This window comes from Simochromis diagramma, unplaced genomic scaffold (assembly GCF_900408965.1).
Source record: "Simochromis diagramma unplaced genomic scaffold, fSimDia1.1 OVJJ01000216.1, whole genome shotgun sequence".
Taxonomy (NCBI): domain Eukaryota; kingdom Metazoa; phylum Chordata; class Actinopteri; order Cichliformes; family Cichlidae; genus Simochromis; species Simochromis diagramma.
In genome coordinates, this window is record NW_024386883.1 from 4982422 (window position 1) to 5007137 (window position 24716).

At 41.3% G+C, this 24716-nt stretch overlaps 1 protein-coding gene across 1 annotated transcript in view; it reads left to right on the plus strand.

The window, feature by feature from the left end:
* The first annotated feature begins 8173 nt into the window (after positions 1 to 8173).
* The window catches only part of LOC120734407 (protocadherin-16-like), an 82668-nt gene continuing 66125 nt past the window's right edge, over positions 8174 to 24716 (plus strand). Inside the window, exons 1-4 of the mRNA XM_040033225.1 lie at positions 8174 to 8774; positions 21925 to 22770; positions 22855 to 23052; positions 23717 to 24490. Of these exons, the coding sequence (XP_039889159.1) occupies positions 21943 to 22770; positions 22855 to 23052; positions 23717 to 24490 (1800 nt within the window). The 5' untranslated portion in view covers positions 8174 to 8774; positions 21925 to 21942. The remainder of the gene's footprint in view (positions 8775 to 21924; positions 22771 to 22854; positions 23053 to 23716; positions 24491 to 24716) is intronic.

The following is a 24716-nucleotide window of genomic DNA, read 5'->3' on the forward strand; positions in this document are numbered from 1 at the left end:
TACCTGGCCCTCGAATCGTGCAAAAGTAGTGTTTATGATTTCCTCACCAGTCAAAATGGTTTACAGGGAGGATTTAACAAATGTCATACGTGGGTCCAGAAGTTCTCTCGGCCTGTTTTGAATCAAAACCATTGGGACTATACAGTTGTTGGTGGAAAAATGCTCACAACTTGGCCGGGACTCGTTTTTGTCTCTGTGAAATGAAGCATAATTGAATAAATGTGTCATGTAGAAAGGGTGTTTAGATGACAGACAAGGCACTGTAAATATTTGGGTCTCACAGACTGCCCAGCTGCCATTGGAGAAGAGAACACAAGGACTGGCTCACAGGGCAAAACACAACATGAGCTCAGTGCTAATTGTCATATTAATTGGCATGATATCACAAAGCTAATCTTTAAACTATGATATGTTCAAAAGTGAGCCTGCTTTTAAATGTACTTGTTGAGTTTTTAATTACAAAACTTTCTTTGATTATCTGTAAATAATCTGCTAAATAAAAGAAAAAAAAGTAAAGAGACAAGACCACTTACTTTAAAATTACGTTTCGTTAGCAATGTACTTTTAGGAAGAAACGATGCAGTCATAAGAAACTACCACATCATCAGCAACCCTTGTGCCTGTCTCCAGCTCTTATCAGTGTGCAGTCTAGACTTAACTTTGTTTACCATATTTACTCTGCACCGTCTAAATTTGTTTTAAAAATTATTTGTCTCTTTTTCTCTAGACCGCCTTTCACAAACCACTTTTTTAAAGAAGACTTTGAGAGATGCAGATCTGGATCACATGTTGAGAGGCTCCACATTGGTAGAGATGGACTCGATGATATGAATAAACCCCTCTGTGCAGGCTGACATGCCTCGAATGTTCCCGAGTAGATCTAATAGAGAAGTTCTGCGGTGCTGTGAGGGATTCAAGAACTACAAGTAAATCAGTCTCAGCTTGTTATTTGAACTGGATTTTTTTCACTCCCGTTTCTTCAACATCCTCACGCGATCATCCTCATATTCTGTTAACAGTGTCCTTTCTATGACAGCAGCCCAGATGATATAAAATAAACTTTTGAACTACACCGTTCAGCTTCCTTACATTTTTACTCATGTGCAGAACCTAAGCTACTCTAGTTTGTTCCCCACGTGTGGTACCGCCTCTACATGTCTTCAGTACTGCTTTCCATCTTTCTCCAAGCCTCTGTGTAGTTCTGTCATTTTGCCAGACTAGCCTCAGTATCTTTATGAACAAATGTGAACTCTGTTGGAGCCATTCCATCTCCTGGACTTAATCCCTCTAAAAGCTCAGACAGCAGTCCATAATGTAAACATATTGTGGCCTGTACTGTGTGTGGCACTAGTTGGGAAACCGGCATTACCTTATCTTGATTATTGTCCTTTTGTGGAGGGCTATTTTTTTTGGAAAAGACATCTAAATGCTTCCAAAGAAACAAACAATCAAAGAAAGCTGGAACAGGAGGAGAAGACAGGACTGGACGTATAAATCACACTCAAGGAAAGCCGTAAAAGAAATCTCCAGCTTCTGCCCTGGCTCCATTCGCAGACAGCTGTGAGAGTTACAGAGCTGATTTTGGACTTCTTCTTGATCAACTTCCAGACACAAAGTAGCCTTAGGTTTCTGGTTTATGATTCCAAGAAGACAGGCAAAGCTGTGAATATAATCTATCAACTCTGTTGTCTCGGGGTAAACGTACACAGCTTAAACAAAGCAACCGATCAAACAAACAAATAAACAACAAACAATTAAAGTGATTATTTTTGGGTGAGAAAATAATCCAAAAATCCTAATTAAATGCAATAATCTTTGCTCATTAGCTTCCAAAGATGTCTAATAAACTTGCACCATCTAAATGTGAGTAAACGTCAGGTCAGAGTGGTCATGTGACGAGGCGTGACAGTGCAGTGACCAGTACGGCTATCCGTCGCAGGATGTGCTTCTGTTCCAGTGGAGTCAAAGGCCAAAGCCTCGTAGAACAACGCATCAGTGCAGCAATAAACAGGAAGCAGCTGATCCAGAAGGCCGACTTGAGTGACAACTTATCTCCCCCGGCGCACTTGACCTTGTCATCTTCCTCTTCCTCTGAAGTGTCCAGCACACACCTCACAGGCTAGGCCAAGGTTCAGAAATCCCATAACACGTGCGCAAGACACGTACACACATAAACAAAGCAGTCACTGCTGTCGCATGAAGCTGCAAATTTCATTTTGGAAAACTATAGATGATGAAACAAAGCGAGGGGATGGTGTGTGTCTGTGTAGCATTATCCTTCTGGAGGGTATAAATTTGATCCAGAACATTCTCCTCCACCCTGCAAAGAATGTAACAATGTAAGGTTTCGGGTAACGCAGCGCCTTTTTTCATCTCTTTTTTTTCTTTCTTTCTTCCTTTCAGTCTCCAACACGCAGACTTGTCTGTCATTAACACTATATATAGACTCATGGTGGCACATTCACAGCAAAATGTCACTACAGTTGTGCAACATGGCATCACATCTGGCTCACAACACCCACTAAATCTGCCCCCGTCTCTGCTGTTTTATGTGTTTGGTGACTGAGCCAGCTCGGTGTGTGGAAGTGCGACTCACTCTTTCCCACGATGCCGTGCATCAGCAGGCTGAAGGGGTGGGGGGGGGGGGGGGGTGGAGGAAGCAGAGGAGATGGAATACTGAATGGCAAACACACACACACACACACACTTAAGACACATTCAGGAACCTCCTGTGCCCATAGTGCAGAAGCTGGGCCCTAAATGGGCTTATACAGGAAGTTCTCAGCTTTGGCTACTTCCTGTTTGCTAGGAGCTTGTATTAGAAGCACATTGTGTGGTAGAAGGAGCTTTTCAGAAGCAATTCACTAAGTGTAACAAACCTTCATGCGACAGTGGAAGCAACTGTTCCAGCAGCAGTATCTCAGTCTCTACTAAATGCACACATTAAACATTTTTAGTAGAACTTCTGCTCATTTTATTTCTATGGAACGTGTCTTGAGTTACTCCAACAGTTTCCTATGACCACACGGCACGGTGGAGCCAATCAACTGTGGCTATTGTACGCACAAGTTTAATGTTCATCAGCATAACAATGATAAAACTGTTAAGTCCATGCTTTATGGTCGGCAAGGTTTTATAGCATGTCTGTCAGCCAGAGGCTAAATAGTTTCCTCAAAACCTAAACAATTTTAGGTCTTAAATCGAGGCTGTCGTACTTTTACTGTATCAGCCTGCTTGGTGCATTTGTTTTGTGACAATAAAACATTCTGATAGTGGGAGGAAGAAGGAGGAAGGGAGGTGTCATGCAGAGATAAATTAATGAGGAGGGGGAGGCAAGTTCGAAGGAGAGGAGGATGCAGCGTGCAGGTATTGTGTTGATGTGATGTCCAAGTCGTGCAAAGAAGGTCGATTGAGATAATGGCTGGAGCAGAAGATAATAAGGGAAAAGGGAGAAGTCCTCGAGAGATATAAGAGAAGTGATTCTGGTGATCTTCCCAACAGCATGCAACAGCCTCAGATAGATTGCACCCAATTCATTTTCTTCGCTAAACAAAACCTGGAAGCTCGTCAGAGGAACTGCTCTGATATCAACCTCCATGTAAAGATATGCAAAGTGTCAGGGGCATTGTAGCTGTTCAAAAGTTAAACTGCCACTTTCCTGTTTGGACTCTTTATGTCAGGAATAAAAAAATTACCAATAAAAAAAATGCAATCATCATGTGTGAATGTGTAAGTTAATGTTTAGTTAATGCTGGGAGGTCTTGTTGAGGTGAGGCCTGCCAAGTGGAAAAAGGCCAGGCTGTGAAATCGAGTCTCCAGACTTATAACAGTTCAGACATAGATGATAAAGTTTTTAACATTTCTTCAACTGTAAGCATGTTATGGTGGTGACGTAGTTCGAGATAAGGGCTAAATATGAAGCTTAGAATTAGTGGAAATCTTCACTAAATGAAAAGAGGATTTAGTGAGGGATTTTGGAAAGCACTGAATTAAATATAGGAGATATTTCAGGGGTAAGTAGCTGCCACGGTGATATCTCAAGTCAAAACATTTCATTTCAGACATCATTTCCTTTTGGATGGAAGACATTATATGTGATTTGGTTCTGCGGAGCTCCATCTCTCACATCTCCTAGTAACAATGCCCTTTTCCTGCTCTGTCATTTATCATTCTATTCATCGTCGCAGTCTTTCCCTAAAAATAGTCCTGAAGCTGCACATGTCCATGCGGAAAACTCACCTAAACAATGCACCAGTAAAAATCACTGAACCTAAAAAAAAAAGGCAAGCGGAAACCACACATAACCAACAGGAAGTGTGATGCCAACACCCAGCAAAATGGCAAAACTTCAAAAACAAAGCATTTCCACTAAATTTATATTCAATTCAACTTTTACTTCCTTTTAAGTGGGATCAGCACAAATGGACAATGTAGACGTTTTGAAAGAAGAGTGAAATCCACCGGCCTGGTGTGTGGTTGCATGGTTTGGAGAATGGCCTCAAAGCAAAGTAAGCTATAAAAATCTCTCTAAGAATACCCTAGAGGCACAGATGTGGACAAAGACAACTTTAGACGGTGTACTTTGGAAAACAGAAGAAAGACAGTATTAGTGAAAGTCTTGCTGGAGTTAAAAGAAAGGGCACTTATTCTGTAAAATTTTGTAATGTCCAGGATTTTAAAAGTCTGGCTACATTTTGCTTGGAAGCTAATTAAAGATTTTAAAGGATAACACTAGCATTAGTCTGTATTTCTTTTCCAATTTTCGACAAATACAAAGCCCAAAATGAAGAAAAGACTGGCCTTTTCTCAATGATTCAATACTTCTCGGCGTTATCTGTAGCGCTGATTCCAATCTGATTTATTTTGAGCCTTGTCATAGAACTTTCATTCATCTGTAAGAGGAATTGAGAGTCATTTTTGAAAACAACCGGGTACCAGACTTTAACTGATGGGAGTAAGCGGTACATTTGTTTAACCGTTACTGACTGCAAGACGTTTTATGATGTCTAGGCACTGATATCTAAAATAAATCTAAAATACATAAACTGGCCCAAACAAAGCCATATAGTCAAAGTCAAAGTAAACTTTGTCATCTCCGCTATGTATGTCATTAGAAAAAAAAAGAGATTCGAAGTATTTTTATTGTGAAATTGAATCAAAAAGTAGTTTCCCTTAAATTCCTAGTCATATGCGATGTCCAGACAAATTATGAGCAGAAACAGACAATCAGTTGAAATCCCTGAATCTATTTAAAATAAAAGAAACATATGATTTTTTTTTAATCTTATAGACTTTGTCGACAAAGTCTTATATATAAGATATAAGATTTTTATGCCTTTTTATGCCTGAAATCAAAAATACTCCAAAGTGAACTTTTTGAATTACAGAAGTCCCCCATTAAGGGGATCAGTGGTGTTTTGGCCATGGGAAAGGAAGGTCTGAGTAAAGCACTGCTCTTTCCTCTTTTGGCACAGAGTCACAGAGTGACGCGGTGACCTCATCCCATCCTGTTGCACAGGAAAGGTGGATCAGATAGCCGGGGTCGGCACCTGCAGAGACACAGTGTGTGTGACTGAGAGACTCACAGAGACTCACAGTGCCAAAAAACAAGAACTTGTGAACTTGTGCACAGAAGATATTAGGTACCAACATAAGGGCTGCAATGAAAACATTTTGATGTGTGTGAAAGTGGGAATAACATAAAATGGAAACAGACACATTTACCTCATACCTCAAAATAAAAGGGAAAAAAATAATTTATAGTGTTGGAGTTGTTACATTTATGTTATCCGTTACTTACTGATAGCATCAGCTTGTTCCAGTAAGTTTCAAAGAAACTAAGTGAGCTGCAGTCAACTGTGCATGAGTGTTTGTATAGGATAGAGGTACCCTGCCAATGAGCCCAGTGGTACAGCCAATATAGACAGGCCCCTCCATTAGCTCCTAACGATGCAAGACCTCACAGCTAGTAAGTAGTTATAAGCTAACCACCACATTATATGTATTTCTGTAGTGTGTTTATAGATTGGGGTTTTTTTATTCCCAGATAATGAAAATTAGTAGACATAACAGAAATATGAATTTATTCCTTTCTGTGGATGCTGGTTTAATCCGTTTTGCTATGGATGTACAGACTTGGAATGAATACAAAGCTTATCTAAGTGTTGACGTTCTATAAATTGATAACCCCCAAATTGATGAACTCCAGCTGATTGGGGTTATCATAGTCAGAATGTCGATTTTGTGGTTAGAGGGAGGAAATGACAGACAGGATAGACACAGGAGCCAAATAAATCCTTTCACGATATTCCATGGTCACGATGCATGTTTGCATGTAGGAGTATGTGTCTGTGTGTACGTGGGTGTCAGTATTTGACTGAGATATTACATTTATGAACGTGTGTGGCAATGACGTAAATCTCGCAGTGGTCTCCACCATGGTGGTGAGTCCCACCAAAAGTGTCACACCCAAACCATCTGCTCTTGGTTAAAGCTGTGTAATTGTTAGGCTGAGGCAAGTGTTCATGCAGCAGAATCAAGGCTAAATGAATTCCCTCACAAACACCTAGAATATGGTTACAGTAGAGTTGGACTTTGGTTGGTCAATAGTGGTTTATAACCCACATATTTGTGTCCACATATATGTTGCCCAGTAGCCACCAGTATCATTTTCCTAACAGTTTCAAGTTAATTCTCAGCGAGCAAACCTTTGTCTGAACCGTTCACGACTTTGCACCTTTTAAACTTGTCAGAGCTTTTCTGCCAGGTAATGCTTTTCAAACCCAGCATGGTAAGTACTGAGCTCATAACTTCCAGGCAACAATTGTGCCTGTTTTTATAGATTTTTATATCCCGTGTCATATCCAGTTCAAGTGATTTTGTGGCCTCGGATTCAGCCAGGAGGTAAAAATACATTTCTTTTTTACACGGGATCAACTGGTTCTTTTACCTAACACTCAAACAACATCATAAAATGTGATAGGTGAATTTCTTATGTTCTCGTCCTCTTCTCCTTCCCTCTGGTATAAGATAATACTTTAACGTTAGCACACTGCACTACTGTCATGACTTATGGTTCAATCACAAAGTGACAAACATCATAATATGGGGAGATTATGCTTGTTTGTTTTTCATAAATCACTGTTGCCTGCTTTAGCCATTAACCAAACAGTTTTTAGTGTAAATTGCGTCTGTTGTAGAGTTCACTGGGTTTGAGTCCATGGTGTCTGGCCATCATGTCCCACTCGCTGTGGTTAAATATAGCACTTAGTGGTAAAAATGTTAAAGTACCACTTCCCCTATACTGACTGCAACAACACATCTATCTCTGGTGGACTCCTAAACCAAGAGGGGACTGACTGATTGCTGTCCTTGACACCACCACCACTCCCACGAGCCCCCTTTTCACACATTCTCCTGCGACACAGCTCTCCCTCATCTACCTCTCCTCCATTGCTCTGCTTCAGTGATGCAGGTAGAGGCTTGACCTAAAATCTGGGGTGATGAATGACTCTCATCTTGCTGATTCTAGTGGTGTGTGTGTGCGTGTACATGCATGGGTGATGGTTGTGTGGTCTATATGTGTCTGAACCTCAGCCCAGCCTGATCTGCTGCAGGTTATAGTCACAAGCTTTAAGATGCTTGTAAAATCTCATCAATTACCCTAAACACAACTTCAAAAAATAAATTTGGTTGCATATGTAACAGTATTTCCTCCCATATGAAAAAAAGGATTTAAGGCATTGTTGTGAAGTGTAAAAGTGTCATTCAATTGCATAAATATAAGTAATTGGTAATTTTATTTAACTGTAAACTATAATAATTTTATTATTACCATTTTAACTTGGAATTTAAATGCTAGTACAATTAGATATTCATGAGAACGCCGCATTCCCGAATCACCATCACATGGGCTATGATTCTAATTTTTCGTCATTAATAAAAAGGATCAGAAAGGTTAAAATGGAAAAATATATACAGGGACCTGCATAATGACTAGTGCTTTGGTGGCGCATGGTGCGCTTCTTTGTTTCAAAGACTTGGCCACTTCCACTGAACGGAGCTGGGGGGCACCAAAGTCTGCTCTCCAGTCTTCCTCCCTACTGTATTTCACAGCCTCCCTCACGTCTATCCCCCCTTTTGTGTAGCTACCCGAATAAATTAGCAATCCAAGTAAGTGAAGGAGGAAGGAAGAGGTGGAGGAGGGTATGGAGCTGAGTAGGGGGCTGGGCCTTGTGGCGGACGATTCGGCTTTCGGTTGGTGAGGTGCACTGTACCCTGAAGCGACTCTGTCTCAACACGCACAGACACACATCCAAAAAGCACCGTGTCTCAATGACTGGATGCTGAGAGAGAGAGAGGGAGCGAGAGAGAAGCGAAAAGTGAAACACTGAAGATCAACGAGAGACTGTGCAGAGGACCACAAGCGTCTCCTTTCTGCTGCAGATAGTGAAGAAGCCGTGCAGCTTCCCAGCTGATCCAAACGCGCTCACCTGACTCGGGGACGGAGACGCATAAAAACCCTTCCCTGTGGAATACCCAACCTGTCGGTCAGCGGGATTAGAGCATCTGTGGAATTAGCACTACTGGCGTTTTCTGTTGATATTATGGAACATCAAAAAGCCTAGTCCAGCTGGCCAGCAAGGTTCCATTCAAGATTCTGTCCTGGCGGATTGTCTGTCGTTTGTGAGGGACTGGAAACCCGTTTGCATACTAATCAGGTTGTGAAGGGGATATCCAGGGTGCACATCCAGAGCAGCGGGGGTCCGATGAGTGTAAGTGATCGCTTTTTACTTCTTATCTAAACAGTGATGTCTCATTCACGGAATAAGAATAAAGAATAAATGCAGGCAGACAGTCTCTTACTGGGAGGAGGCTGGTGGTTTCCCATGCAGAGGGGTATGCACCCTGCATCTGCACCTTGCGTGCATGGGCTGATAGCTGATCTCTATACTGTGCTGTGGAAGGCTATACTAGAGAGACTCAAAAGTAGCACAAGATCAGCGCATCACAGTGATGCACTGTAACTTAATATTGATTATTGATTCCCAGTCAGAGAGGATGGAAAAAAAGAGTGATTCATCCCCATTTGAAATGAAAAAGCGGCAGATCCGGTCGACTACCACACAAGCTAATTACGCTTTATGGAGCTGGTAACGGCAAGTCAGTGGTTTCTTCCACAGTGTTGGCAGGCTCAGAGTAGCTACTCTTTTTATTTTGGAGGGACGACAGAACCACTTAATGGGAAACACCATGAAGTGCACAAAGTGGGTCAGCGTTTGTTAAAAGTATTTCTCAGGGAGACCAACTGGTGTGACAATGAAAAATGCCCGCAAGGCATCACTAGCGGAAAGAATTTTAAATATTGCTGTGTACCACTGAGCAAGGCACACATAGGGTCTGTTCTGCAAATGCTGCTGTAGCTCCTCATTTCTGCTTTTCTGATTATGAAAACAGAACCTCAGACTGGAGCAGGACTCTCTCAGTAGACATGGACTGTATACTTTAGTTTAGTTTGGACTGCTCATGGCAGTTTTGTTATGCGGCAAACAGATTTTGACTCAATCTAACTTTTTCCCCCTCTAACATAAAAGTGTTGTTATTTCAGCCATTTCTGTCTGTATATGTTTACATGGCCAAAAGCTAAAAATGGGAACCCACAGGCATATTTGAACTCCTAACCACAATACTTATTCCAGTCATATCTGGTGTCCACTGAGGTCCTCGGCACTTGGTTTTCTGCTGCATGCAGGGGATACTGATGTTTGCATTATTGCACTATCCACTTACATCGTCCCATGTGCTCTAGCCTTGCAGTACACTGACCTCAGAGACAGCCTCTGGTCTGCATAAAAACAGCAAGAGTTTGGTTTCTTGCAGAGTGATGAGGCGTGCAGCAAGACATTTTTCTAACAGGAACCATATGCATATCTAGTGCCACTAGTAGCTACAACTGAGCAGAGCCTCAGTTTATACTAACAACTTATAATTATTCACATCAGCTGCTCGGCAGAACAGATCCTTCTTCGCAGGAGAAGGATTTTAAACAACCCGGGTTATTTTCACAGTTGTTTTTATCTCGTCCTGGTAAATTCATGCTCCCTGATGCAAGAGGAGTATATCTGGAGGCTGGATTAGATTTTAATTTGATGCTGGGTGGGGCTCATTCTGTTTCTTCAATCTTGAAATCCTACATCTGAATCACACTGACATACAGCCAAATATTGTTCCATTTCAGTTTTTGAGCTGTCATCAACTTCTTTTTCTTCTTCCTTTAAGGAAACTCCTTGTTCATTCTAATGCTCTTCCTTAAGGGAATGTCCAAGCTACCGCTTTATTCCTTTTTTTGCAAATCTCAAGCAATGTTTGGGAATTTACCCTGAAATACACAGGGTAATCAAATTGTGCATTTGCCACCCACATTGACACTGAAATTCTGTTAGTACTGTATACACCATTGTCCTCTTTGCAACTCCCACAAAAGCCACATAAGAAAGAAAAATAGCTCTTTTCCCAGTCAGGTTTCATTACTTGCGTGATATAATCCCATAACTCTTTTCCCACTGTCTGATTTAAAAAAAAAAAAAAAAAAAGATTGCGAAAACAATACACATACAGTATTGCAGAGAAAACTGTAGCGGGTAAATCTTTTGTGTTTCAGCTCATCATCTCAAATCACCAAGTGCTGCCAATGAGGGAGAGCGAAGTGAGAAAAACTGAAAATATCTTCCCCATCCAAATGATGCCTTGAAGCAAAAAAAAAAATCTAATTGTATCCCAGAACTGTTTTTTCCTGGGTTTTTGTTTCTCGAGCATGTGAAATCAGTGTCTGAGCACAAATATCGGAAAGTGACTCACAGACTCCTCCATCTAACTCTTCCTCTTGCACGCACACTCACACACAAATACACAACAAACCCTAACACGTGATAAATGCCAAGTTAGACTCGTGTTCTCTCAGGTATGCAAATATGATGCAGACGCACTACCAGCTAGCAAAACACAAACACAAACATAAACAGCAAAGGTTGTTTCCATTCTCTCTGGCTCCACGATGAGTAGCTCGTGTGTTAAATATTTACCCTCCATCTTTTTACTCACTGCATGCTGCTGCTGCCTCGAATCTGTGTCGATGTTTTTATTTACCTCTCAGTCTGCCATCGTAGACATAACATAAGCCAAAGACCCAATATTTTGGGACTTTAATGCCATCTTAATTTATTACGGAGGGTGTAGACCATAAGCAGTTGTAGGCTGCAGTGCTGTGTGAGGGAGTAGCTCTGTTTTCCTGGAAAGTCACTTCTTGTTTGCATCACCATCCACACAGGAAGGCCAGACTGTTATTAATAGCTTTACCAGTAGAGTTAGAAGCAAGATTTCTGCTGATCAGGAGTCTCATCTGCTAACTACTCCTCGATTGTTCTTTGTTATAATCCCACGTCTTGATTAACAGCTACAATCGCAAAGTTGGTCATCTTGTTATCATTATGATTTGTGAAGTTTTCCCACTTTAAATCCTGGCTTACATGTGCATGGATTACCCAAAATGAAAATCACAGTTCTGTGTAGAACAGCCGCATTCTTGCTGCTGCAACTGCGGAAGATCATTTTTGAGTTATGAAGTGCAAGATTATTCTTCCCACTGTGTGGTCATAGACTTGCTTATCTTATAAATATACTAGCAAACTTCATCAAACCCCCGTTAGTCAGTCATCCAAAGTCATGCCTCATCTTTGAGCTCACACTGAAAACTATTTTCAGAGTTCTCTGTAGTCTGTCCCCCTTTGGGAAATACAGATCTTACCTTTCAATGTATGGAATGAAAATCCATTTATCTGTGGCACTGGAGAAGATATTACTGTAGGACAGTCTCAACCATTCAAAGGAAGTGGCTTGACTCTCCTGTCAGACGCTGAGCTTTTGGTTTGTTCTGAAACCCATATTTTGAACTGCTGTCTTCATTCATGGTCTTTGTCCTGGCAGTGGGGATCCTACTGTAATGATAAACCGAACATGAAAGATTACAGACAAATGGGGAGAAAAAAAGAAGAGGCTTTCTGCATGGCTTTTGGACCAGTTTCCCTACTTTACCAAAGCGCTAAGCTTGAAATGCATTACCTTGCTACACTCTCATCTTAAAATTCAACATCAAACATTATCCCATAAACTGAGTGGCTGCACATCAGGCTTTTAGCTGATTCATGATTAAGACCTAGAAGACTGACTGCTTTGAATGGGTTGCTATATTCCTGATTGAAGCTGCAGATGGAAACCTCTAAAGCTTTATGTTGTCTCAAGTTTCAAGTTGGTGTGACACTGACTTCCAGAAGTGTGGCCAGACCACTGGAAATGTGAGTGCCTTGTTGTTGTAGCAGATGAATGGGTAAATGCATGCGTGTGTGCACGAAAGTAAGTGTGTGGCTATAGCTGAGATCTCTCATTAGGGGAGCAACTAATCACTATTTGCAATTAGCAATTAATCTCTCAGCTGTTTTCTTAACTAACACAGTAACCATTTAATCTGTCAGAAACTACTAGAAAACCCTTCCATAATTTCCAATATTCTAATACTCAACAGTCCAAAACTTAAACTTCGTTCATGTACATATGTGTATAACACTATTAGTGGCAGTTAGGTAATTTGTTATGTTTGCAGCACTGTAGCCTTAGATAATAGCAGAAAGATTTCTGCTGAGATTGTTTTATTGATTCTCCCTCAGTGAGGAGATGATTAGTACTGGCAAATGCTCCACTTCTACTCACATGTATTGGAATGAAGTGATGTATTCATTTCATTAGACACACGAAGGGATGAATTTAGGCTCTGAACAAAGATGAATGAAATGCGGTAACTGGCTCCTGCCCATGTGAGCGCTTTATGGATAAGGAGTGTCTGCGCTCAGAGTCAAGCACGCCGAGCGGGGAAGAAGAGAGAAGCTGTCTGTGTAGCGTCTCATGTGTTTTTAATGAAGTAAGTGAGATGATCTGAGCTTCTGGTAACTTCAAACACTTGCGGCGAGCTGAGAGCTGTGTAGGGCATCGCAGCTCAGGTGAAGCAATGTGTTATGCAAGCTAAGGGATTCATTGCTGGATGTGTGTGTGGGCGGTTTGGAACAAAAAGGAGGGAAGAAAAAAAAAGTTGGCTGGGAAGAAAGTTTTTGGGGCTCTTGATAACTTAGACACTTTTTATATGTGAACTATGTGAAAAGGAATCTGGATCCACATCAGTAGACGGTTCCTAGGTAGAAGGTGCAGGAGTGTGGGAGTGGAGGTAGAGTGGGGCATCTACCAGGTTGGGGGTTTGATCCCTGTCTAGTCTCGTCTGTGCATCAACGCATCCTTAGACAAGATACTGAACCCCGAGCGGCCCCTGAAGCATCCGTGTGAGTGCATGTGCAAATTTTAGACGTTTGCACACACTTACACACCTCTGAAAAAGGACCTTGCACAAATCTGTGTGTGATTGGGTGAATAAAGGGTAGCATAAAGTGCTTTGAGGGCTCAATTAAATTAGAAAAGCACTTTATAAGTACCAGTCCATTTACCATTTACAAGATTTTGAGCTCAGTTAATGAGAATTTGATGAAGTTTGAAAAATTTGAAAAGCAGCCTTGAAGGTTGTGAAAAATGTTGTCTGTTGTTAACTTTTATGTCAAAGAGTGTGTGAGTGTTAATGCATGAAGAGTGAGCTTCATGCATTAAGCTTTCTATTGAAGCCTCAAGCTGTCTATCTCATCAGATTTTTTTGTCAGTGTTTAATTTTGTCGTATTAGCGTCATATAATTGATGTGTTTGGATGTCTGTTCAACTGTGTTGAACAAATTGAAAACAAAAGATAGACAGTTTTAATTCCCAGGCTTACCACAAGAAATATAATGGAGAAACATGATACAAAGGCATTTTCTTTGGAGAACAGCTGCCGGCGCACCACCAGCCCAAGAGTTGATGGAGAAATTAATAACTTATAGGCCAAGGCGCTGTCCTCAGCTACAGATGAGTAATTACACATTTTGATAGTTTCCCAGATAAGTCGCCAGACAAGAAAGTTCAATTTCTCTCTTTAGGTTGTTTTTTTTATTTTTAACAAAGATACTGACCTTTCTTCACCCTAAGAAATTGCTCTGATAGCTGGCGAGGTTTTCAACAAAACATTTTTATCACCATGATTAATATTTATGTGTTTTCTGAAACAATAACATGACCTGATACGACTTTGTGCCTGGCTTGCCGTTAGGCCATGTCTCTGATTATTTCATTGGATGGAATACAGAAGGAGATTAAAGTGTGCACTCGCACACTTGTGTATCTCATTGTGTATGTTTAAGTTGCAAGACAGTGTGCCGTTTCCCTTTTACTAACCATGTTTTGGCTACCAGCTGGGTGTTTTGTCTTTGGACTTTTCCTCTTTTTCTTCATTAGCTGATTCTGTGAGTCTTCTGATATAACACTCTGCGCTTCATCACTTGTTGGGACAAAAGTCTGCCTCGTACACCTCCCTTACAGGGACCAGGTTTAATCCTCAGAAGGTTTAAGATTCATTTTAAAGTTTTAGGCCGAGAATTACGACTGGGTTGAAGAGGGGTTAAAGGTCGGGCTTAGGCATTTAAGGTTAGGATAAGCCTCTAGAGAATTAAAGTAAGTCAATGAAGTGTTCTCACAAGTATGTGTGGGTGTTAGTGATAGACACGGATATATATAAATCAACAATGGAATTTATTTGTTCAGGTTTTCATTTAAACATAATAAAGTGTACAGTGATTGGTAATTATATGGATTTACTTAATAATAACATCCAGAAATAATGAATAAAACATACAAACTATGAATAAAAACTTCCAGTGTAACAATATTTCTGTAACCGAGCACTATGGTTTAGAGCATTATGCAACCAAATGGACTCATTAAGTAGCTGTTGTTACATTTTAATGTCTTCCACATTCAACAATAATTCCTGATGTTTAATTGCTTCCAGTCGGTGTTTTCTTTTCACTGGACAAAATAGATGTTCTTCTCACGTACAGAGCTCAAAATGCAAACCATGAATAAAAAAAAAGGAATGCATGAGCTCCTGTCATGGTATTTTTTTTTCATTTCACCTGCAGTGTAATATTGTTTGACATAGTCATGGATAAGGTTCAGCTCGACAGCTTGCCCATATGGGATATTAAACATGCTCTGCTGGTGAGGGGCAGCGAGTGATGTAGGTGGCAGCTGCTGCTTCACTTTATTAAACGTTTCACCACATAATCTTTTTTGTTTGCTTTCTTCCCCCTCTGTCTTTTGTCTTATTTTCATACTGAATTCTCTCTTACGCTGCTCTTTTTTGAAAAAACTTTTCAGAAAACCTTTAAAACCTTGAGAAAAACACACATATTCATCAGAAGAGCTAAGCTCACTGCACGTTCACTTGGCCTTGAAGGTTAAGAGGTGAGCGAAGCAGCTACGGCTGTGTTTTCACTTGCTCCATGGCTTCACAGATGGTCCACAGGGTACATTATTTATGTGTGTACATGTCAGTCTGCATTTGTGCGTTCGCTCACACTAACCTTTTTGTTTAGTTTTCTTTAAAGAAATCCTATTCTGAATCAAACTTTTCTTCTGCTGCATCTCTATTTTCTTTTCTTTCTCTGCTCTTTCCATCTGCACGGCGCCGTTCTCTGTCGGCCGGTAAAATCTAGGACGTTTTGTCACTGGGGACCTGGTGTAGTTTGTAACTGCGTGTGTCTGCATTCTGGCTTGACAGCCTCTGTGAGAGTAAATAAACAAATCTTGAGTCATCACACTAGCTTTGAATTGTCATCTTGGTGCTGCAGAGTTCTATGTCTTTTGCAGTCTTTTTTTTTTTTTGCTTCAGCTGGTATCCCCATTGAAGTAAGAATTTGAGTAGTAATGTGCAAAAATTAAAGCGTAACTTGTCTATTCTTGGAGCAGCATACTTAATTGAAATGGACTCGTAACTTTAGCCAGTAATGACTTCTAGGAATTTAGCACAATTACAGATAAGTAAGTCTAAGTAATGCTCAGAATATGTAGCTAGGCAGTGATTCCCAAGAGCTGTTATTGGTTTTATTCTGCCCCAGCTCATAGAAGAATGTGTGTGTGAGTGTATTTTTGGGATGTGACCTGATACATTGACAACAAAGCAAAATAGAAAGTATATATATGTAGAGCCAGATCCAAATGATAGACTATTGCCAATTTAGTTTTCAGTTTTAAGATTTGGATACTATATCTATTTGGTAAAGAGAATAAGCCCTTTAAGCAATCATTTTTGAGTACCGCTATCTCCGATCCACCAGTGTCACCTGTGAATTTTATTAAATTCAATTTTATTTATATCACGCCAAATTGCACTTGATAATGTAAGGTGAAAAGTCTACAATAACACAGAAAAATCGCCAACAATCAGACAATCTCTCGTGTGAATGGAGCTGTTTTCTCTCCTGGCTCAAATGTAGGCTGTGCACTGTGAGACTCAAGAAAGACAAAGTATAAAAGCCAGACTGGGTAGCCTCCTTTTAAACATTCATGTGTTAGCAAAGGGAAATGCAGTCTCCTTGTCTGAAGGTGCTCCTTTCTCTCATTTTGGACTGAAAGCAGATCGAGTGCTACATTGACTCATTAGCCCACCTGGACCAGCGCTAACTGGTTGACATGCTAACTTCAGTAGAAATCTCTGCAGCACTGCACATGTTTGTCATAACTTCGTAGCTGTTAAGTCTTCACATTCTGGCGATAACAATAACTGTGTTTTCATTTTTCAAAATCTATTTTAAAGTTCTTACAGATTGCACCTTTAAATAAGTCATGACATGGTTTTATATCCAAATAAGAGTGTGGAGGCAAATAACTAACTTTTCCAAATACCTTTGGATTAGACAGTTTTTTTCTCTTATATTTACATCCTCAATCAGAAAGCCTATTGTTTGAACTTTTTTCATTTTCTATTTGATTTGGCATGAAAGCCACAAATGAAAACAGATTATGGACTTCATTCTTATTCTCAGTAGGTTCCTGGCACAGACCGCTGTGCTCTCTGTGAACTCACTTCCCCTTGCCCACCCTCAGCAGCCATGCTCATGTCACTCGACATAGGAAAAAGGTGATAAAATCAAACTCCAGAGCAACGTTTTATGGACAAAATTTAAAAAACAAACCAAAACCTTTCACAAAGTTGAGATAAATGTGTAATAAATGAGTCCTTATAAGAGAGTTTGTAATTGAGCTTTTAGCTCTTAGTAACAATTTGATAGGAAGAGAATTAAAAGTCAGAAATTTTATTCAAATTATAATAAGATATGTGAGATGAATTACGACACTATCCACAGGAGACCAACGCCCGACCAGTTTTAGCACATTCTCTTTCACTTTTTTTTACACTATCTGGTTGTGGATGGATTAGGACTGACGTCTAAAGCAGAGGAGTGCCAAGGAACTGGTTCCTATTCCAGCATAATTAATTCAAATGTACTTACTAAGTGCTTACCAGTCTTCACACTGGAATTAGGCTGCGTTTCACTGGTTGTGAGAGCTTTTACAGTTACATGCATCCCTTGGGTGATGTACTCCAGTCATATGACACAGTCATGAACTCGCTCTATGAGTAGTAGTATTAATATTGATTGTGTTTTGGTGTAGCACAAACATGTATATTTCAGTGTGTGTGCAACTTTCCAGACAGTGGCTGTCTGGCTGTCTGAGAGCCTGGTGCTGTTATCCTTCAGAATCACTGGGTGGGGGTTGATTCAGTTGTGGAAATGAATTGAAATTGATATCCACCTTTAGTGTAGGTTCTTAAATTGAGGAAAAGTAAAAGCGGAGCCAGGGAATTACACGTAATATGCACAAAGACACACAGACGGCTCACACGCACATGTGCCTACTGCTGGTGACAGCTGGGGTTAGAAATAGGACGTCTATATCCAGATATGCATGGCAAGGCAACTCAAGGGGACACAGCAGTCATTGTTTTTGTGCTCCTAAACACACACACGCGCACAAATACACACAACCCAAGTGACATGAAAACTGAAGAACAAAGCTTTCCTCCATCCTATACCCCCTGCAAGACTCAGCCCTCCTTCCCTCGTCCCACAAAGCTTTTTTGGCACTGCAGACCGCTGCAGCCTGTTTCACTACAAACTGACCTAACCTTTCATTCTCAGTCATTTAAATGTAACCGTATACTTGCATAGAAAATGTTTTGTCATACTTTTACAAACCAGAGCATTGCCATGTTGGGGTTATCAAGCATGCAGGTCTTGTGCCTGATGATACACTAGATTTTAACAGATGGGGTTTTAAAAATGCAAAAAATGGTTGTATCCAGTGTTCTGTCTTTGTGGCACATTTTATTGTTGACTTTTGACACAGCATGAAACCTTTTCCTTTTATTCTCTTCTCTTTCGGTCTTTACTGTCAATCACAAAGTTTGGCCTGCGTTCTGAGTGACACGGCAGCAGTTCCAGGAGTGACAAGTATCTATAGGCAAAGCCCTACCCTTTAACCACTGAGAAACCAGCTTAATGCAACCCTTTTGCTGTTCCATCAAAGCACAAGATGGCATAGATATCGGTGATACAGAGCGGGCTGTTTTTACTTGGAACTTTGTGACTTTGAGTCCTGTTTGGCTTGGCTGAGCGTAACTATGGCGTGCCCAGCCAGATCTGCTAAATACATTAGAGGGAACGGACAGAGGGAAGGAGGAGGAGGAGTAGAACATGCAAGGGATTGGGAGATGGCACCGCACGTGGAGAAGCTATTCCTGACAACTGAGTTTCGATAGTATAAACACATTTACACACATCCTCGCGCACATACCGTACTGCTTTAAATGGTCACATATAGAAAACGCTATGGTTTTCTATTATTTGGCTGCAGCGCTTAAGAGCGGAGGCCCATGCATTTGAGGCTTTGAGGGCTGCACACAGCAGAAGGAGATTATGGGGGTGCAATGCCAGATATAATGTGGCTGAGACTGCGTGGAGCCCTAAGGGTCTGCCCTGTCTGTCAATGTGGTCGCACACAGATGATGTCACTGCTTGCATGCACATGTCATGCACACATGAAAGCCTGCAGACAGGTTGAATCTTGCTTGTTGTGCTGCTTGAACCCCTTTATGTCTTACTTTTCTGTTTTTTTTTTAAGATTAGGAGAAATTCCAAACCTCTTTAAATTGGCCGTGCATAATTCATCATAATTTTAAAGAGAGCCACTAGAGGGAGTGTATCAGGTGATTATCTTTTACTCCGCTGACTCTTTGTTAAAGCCAGAGTACTTTCAATACGAGCTCTATTTTAGCCCCTGCACTCTCCATCCCTCGTCGGCTCGTGTTGTCCAAAGCAAACACAAGTGTATTGCAGCCCATGTCAAAGGTGGAGATGATGTCATGGACAGACTGCTCATTGACAGTGACAGATTGCAGCCATGCGATCAGTTCATCAATATTACCTTTCACTGACACTCAACTGAAGCAGTGAGAGAGAAAAGACGTAAAAAGACTGGAATACACCCTTTCTGACATCATAAGTTCTGCCTGCACAGTCCAGTGGTCTCTAAAGGCAACAGGCCTGCCAAGCCAAAGCAAACTGCAATGAATGTTACTTTTGCTATTGTGTTCCAAATCTGCTTTTTCCACGTCTCTGCTTTGTTCTTTTCATGCTGTTCTCCTTGGTCTGCTCAATGGCTGTGTTATGGTACTGAGTTAATTTCATCAGAGCGACGTCTCAAAAGGCCCAAGCTATGACTCTGAGTTTCCCTCACTGCAGTTAAAAGGCTTTGTTTTATCATCACACCCCTAATTGTCTCCCAGGCCTCTTTCAACTTCTCTCTCTCTCCTCTCTTTTCGTCTTGTTTCAGACAGACACAAACACTGACAACTACTTTGAAACACAGAGACAACAAAAGAAGGGCTTTGTGTGGAGACATGTGCTCAGCCTGAGCATTGTGTAGGAGTGCAGCAACTGTCCAGAGCAGCCGTCTGTACCAGATGTAGGGGTCAGTCAGAGGGGCCAGTATCAGTGTCCCCTTCCCCAGTCCCCGTGGAGCTATAGCCTTTATTAATCTTTCCTCCTCAGAGGCCTCATAAATGACCGCAGGTCAGAGTCAGTAGAAAGACTGGTAAAGTGGATGATAGCACGAGGATTCATCACATAAAATATTGTTTTATGTTTTATTTGTGCCATATGCATACTTAAAAGTTTTTAAGGAGACTTGTAAATCTAAACTACTAGCAAGAAACTCATTTCTTTCTGATTATTGTATATGAGATAGCAGTCATTCAAAAGGGTAAGTCTATGGTCCTTTTGTGTGTGAGACTATGAATTCTTTAGTTTAATGTATGTGTGAAATCTGCAGCCAGCAGCAGGCTGGCTTTTTCTCTAGAGGTGAAAGACATTCCTAAAGTTAACTGTCCAGATTATACATGCACTATGGGAGTGATTTTTTTTGGTGAATATGGCCATCCAGCAAGGGCCACCGCCCGCCATTGAAAACTTGTCTCCAGTCTGCTACTGGCCTTTTGCCTGCATCGCACATTTATAGTTTTGATAATTTAATAGCAACAGGGGCAGGAATCATTCACATTGCAGAGAGTTTAGGCATTAATGTTCAGATCGCCGTAGAATATTGTTAAAGCATCATCTCTCCGGTCTCAAAAGTGTGATGAATGAGTTGTGTCAGGGCTGGACGGTTCTCCTCATTGCAGGATGTTTTGAAGAGTTATATGCTCAATAAATCTTCCCTTATAAATACGAGTGAAACGTGCATAAACAATTGGTCTCATTTTGAAAGTAATCTAAATATTTGTAGACTTCGCCAAGGGGTAAAACGTGCATCTATCTCGTGAGAGTCCAGTTAAACTTGTTCGGTTAAACTTGCCAGAACATTTATGAGCGTATTTCCAGGGTTTTATGCTAGTATGCAAAAGTATGTGTCAAAACTGGGCCAGTTTCCATTTGCAGATAATTATTGGTGTTTGTTTTAACTTGCTGGAAGAACCAGATGGTGGTTATGCTGCAGGTTAGCTTAAAACACTGTCAGGTGAGTTTTAGTTTGACTTCGAAAATCTTATGATTAAGGTTCCTGCTGTCGACATGTCATGTGTTGGAGTAGACCTACAGTACCTTACCACTTTCTGGCACAAGAGGCTAACCATAAACAGTTGCTAGCAAGAAGCGTGTGACTCTGCAGGGGTTTGTGGACAGTTGTTCATCATTACTTCCATTGATTTGGCATTAGCACGAGGAGGATACTTTATGGAAGCGTGCATGATTTAAAGTTTGGGGAACCAGAGAGGCTAAGAGGCTAATCTATAGGCATACTTTCCCAGGCTTTCTGCGTTATTGTACATTTATGCATGTAAGCATTTGCTGTTCTGATCTGTGTTATCTATAAAACATTTGACAAACAGATCTTAATTCCCAGTGTGTTATGTTCTGCCCACTTTAAGATATTGTCACCCAGTGGATAAAAGTTGTTATCCTGTGGATAATTATAAGTTATGACTGTCCTCAGTTTGGTCCACCCACTGTGGATCCTGGACAGACTCAGACGTCCATTGTCATGCTCTTTCAGTGCTTCCAGATCTAGCTGGAAACTTCTGTCTAAAATGTTACATATATCTATTTTATGGGGAAAAAGCTGAAATTCATCAGGCAGTGTCTTTAATATCTGTTCTATACCACTATAAATGTGTTAGCACCTTGTCATGCGGGGATTTAAGATACATACTCAGTGAAAATAAAAAAGAGATGAACATTCTCTTTTTGTTTCATGCAAAACAGCGAATTTTCAAGAGGGAATTTTCAATAGAGAATGAAAAGCGCTGTACACTTGCTCAATTCAGGTTTCATAAAATATACCTGTACTTTTAAAAAGTCATATTTTTGTGGCTAATATTTTCTTCCCTCTCTTCTTTTCTTCCAGGAGTTTTAGAACCCAGCCATGCCGATAACAAGTAAAGGGTCAAGAGGGAGGTCTTGGGTCAGTGAACCCTGTGTGCGCTCACGCCTTTGGCATCAGAAGGTCTATTTTTATTTCTGTGTCATCCTTGTTCTGGTCCAGACAACAACTGTTCTCGGTGCACTAGAACTCCAGCTGGATGAAGAGCAACCGGCAGGGACCATTGTTGGGGACATCAGTGCTGGGTTACCGCCTGGTGAAACTGCAAGTCTTTATTTCATCTCGGACCACGAAAGCACAGGTGTCAGCAATGACCTCAATATTGACGAGACCACAGGCATCATTACCACTGCACGCCGTCTGGATCGTGAACAGAGGGACCACTATAGCTTCATTGCTGTTACAATGACCGGGGTCACTATTGAAGTGTCAATCACTGTCAACGACATCAATGACCACGCACCTGTGTTCCCAAAAAAGAGTGCTGTTCTTAAGATCCCTGAGCACACAGCTGTGGGCACAAGGTTTTCTCTGGAGCCAGCGACCGATGCAGACAAGGACCAGCTGACCACCCAAGGCTATGCTATTCGTGAGGGCAATGTAGGCCAGACATTCAAACTTGAGACCAAGAGAGGTGCTAACAAGGTGCTATATCTAGACCTGGTAGTCAATGGACTGCTTGACAGGGAAAAACGCTCATCGTACACCCTGGTAATAGAGGCTTTTGATGGGGGCTCACCTAGGAAGATGGGATCTATGACCCTGGAGGTGACTGTGACTGACATAAATGACCACGCGCCAGTCTTCAATCAAAGCAGATACCACTCTATTATCTCTGAAAGTCTCCCACAGGGAAGCAGTATCCTCCAGGTTAGTTTTTGTGCTCTAATTTGTTTCTAAAATAATGTTTTTGACTCCACATTCATCAGGATTTTGTTTTTGCTGTCTGTGCAGGTGTTTGCCACAGATGAGGATGAAGGTGATAATGGGCTGGTGCTTTATGAAATCAACCGGCGTCAGAGTGACCCTGAACGCTACTTTGTCATTGATGTAAAGTCTGGGGTCATCACTCTGAATAAACCCCTGGACTATGAGCTTAAGAGGGTTCATGAACTGGTGGTCCAGGCCAGGGATAATGCCAGCCACCCTGAGGTAACTGCATTGTGGCCCCTTGATTATAGTGCATTAACAAAGCCGTGCAGTGTGCTTAATGGGTTGCAGCATATCGTATTATATACTTATATTAGATAGAAAGTGCTAATGAGCCGCAAAGAGCACGAATCCTATTGATTGATACTGATGGTCCAAATTCATTATTATCTAGACATGGATTCCTCGCTGGTTCCATTCAATTTTGTGGTTCCCAGACGATGAATGTCAGTGACACATTGTGGTTGGTTTCACCTTTTCTAAGACAAATATTGTATGGCATTGCTATCTAGTCTGTTTCAGGATTTGTGATCCCCTGAGTTTCCTCTATCACCATCATCAGGTCAAAGCTAATTTGTTTTTCCATCACTTTGGTTTAGAAGAGTGACTGTAGGCCTAGCAGCACCTCTAGTATGAAGAACAACTTTATTGCTTGACCAACACATTTCAGTCTGTAGCCTTCATCAGTGTCAACACGTGGTGACATGATGAAGTGTTGCTGGAGCTTGTTTTCCTGACCACTAACATGTTTAGCCTAAATTAGTCTTAAATAGTCGATTTAAGCATACCAACAGTACAAACTAATATAATGAATGTGAAGAACTTGTGCTGCGCTGATGAATTCCCAGTAGAAGAATTATCTAAATCCTATAACTTGTTTTCACAGGTGACCAATGCATTTGTGACTATTCATGTCCGTGACTACAATGATAATCAGCCTACTATGACCATCATCTTCCTCAGTGAGGATGGTTCTCCAAGAATCTCAGAAGGAGCCCAGCCCGGCCAATATGTAGCTCGGATATCTGTCACCGACCCAGATTATGGAGAGTACGCCAACGTCAATGTGTCCCTTGAGGGTGGTGATGGGAAGTTTGCTCTTACAACCAAGGACAGTATCATTTACCTTATATATGTTGACCAGGTCTTGGACAGAGAAGAGCGGGATTCGTATGACCTGAGGGTGATGGCCACAGATTCTGGCACACCCCCGCTCAGAGCAGAGTCCTCTTTCACCATCCAGGTGACTGATGTCAATGACAACCCCCCTCTGTTTGACCAGCAGGCGTACAGACAAACCATTCCTGAGGTTGTGTATCCTGGATCCTTTGTTCTTCAGGTTACTGCCAGGGACAAGGACCAGGGCCCCAATGGGGATGTGCGATATAGCCTGCTAAAGGGCAAAAACTCTCACTCTGATTGGTTTTCGATCGATCCAGTTACTGGGATCATTACCACAGCAACTGCTCTGGATTTTGAATCAGAGCCAGCGCCTAGTGTGACTGTGGTTGCGATGGATAGCGGACGCCCGCCGCTGTCATCGACAGCGAAAGTGGACATTGTGCTGCAGGATGTTAATGACAACACGCCGGTGTTCTCCAGCAACTTCTACAATACCTCCATCAAGGAAAACACCCCAGCGGGGACTTGCTTCTTAGAGGTAGGAGAAACCCTGACAGAGAAAGTTTTCTCTTCAGCCTTTTGCTTCTCCTTCTAACTTATAAATCTTTTATCTATTTTTCTCTCTACTTGTCTTCATTTTGTAGAGGAACTGACATTTTTAATTCTTTGAGAGCTCTATCTTGCAGTGTGTTGAACACAAAACTATTGTCCTACTTACGCAGCCAAAACCTAGTATTCACTGTCTTCCCAGTCCTCTCATCTCT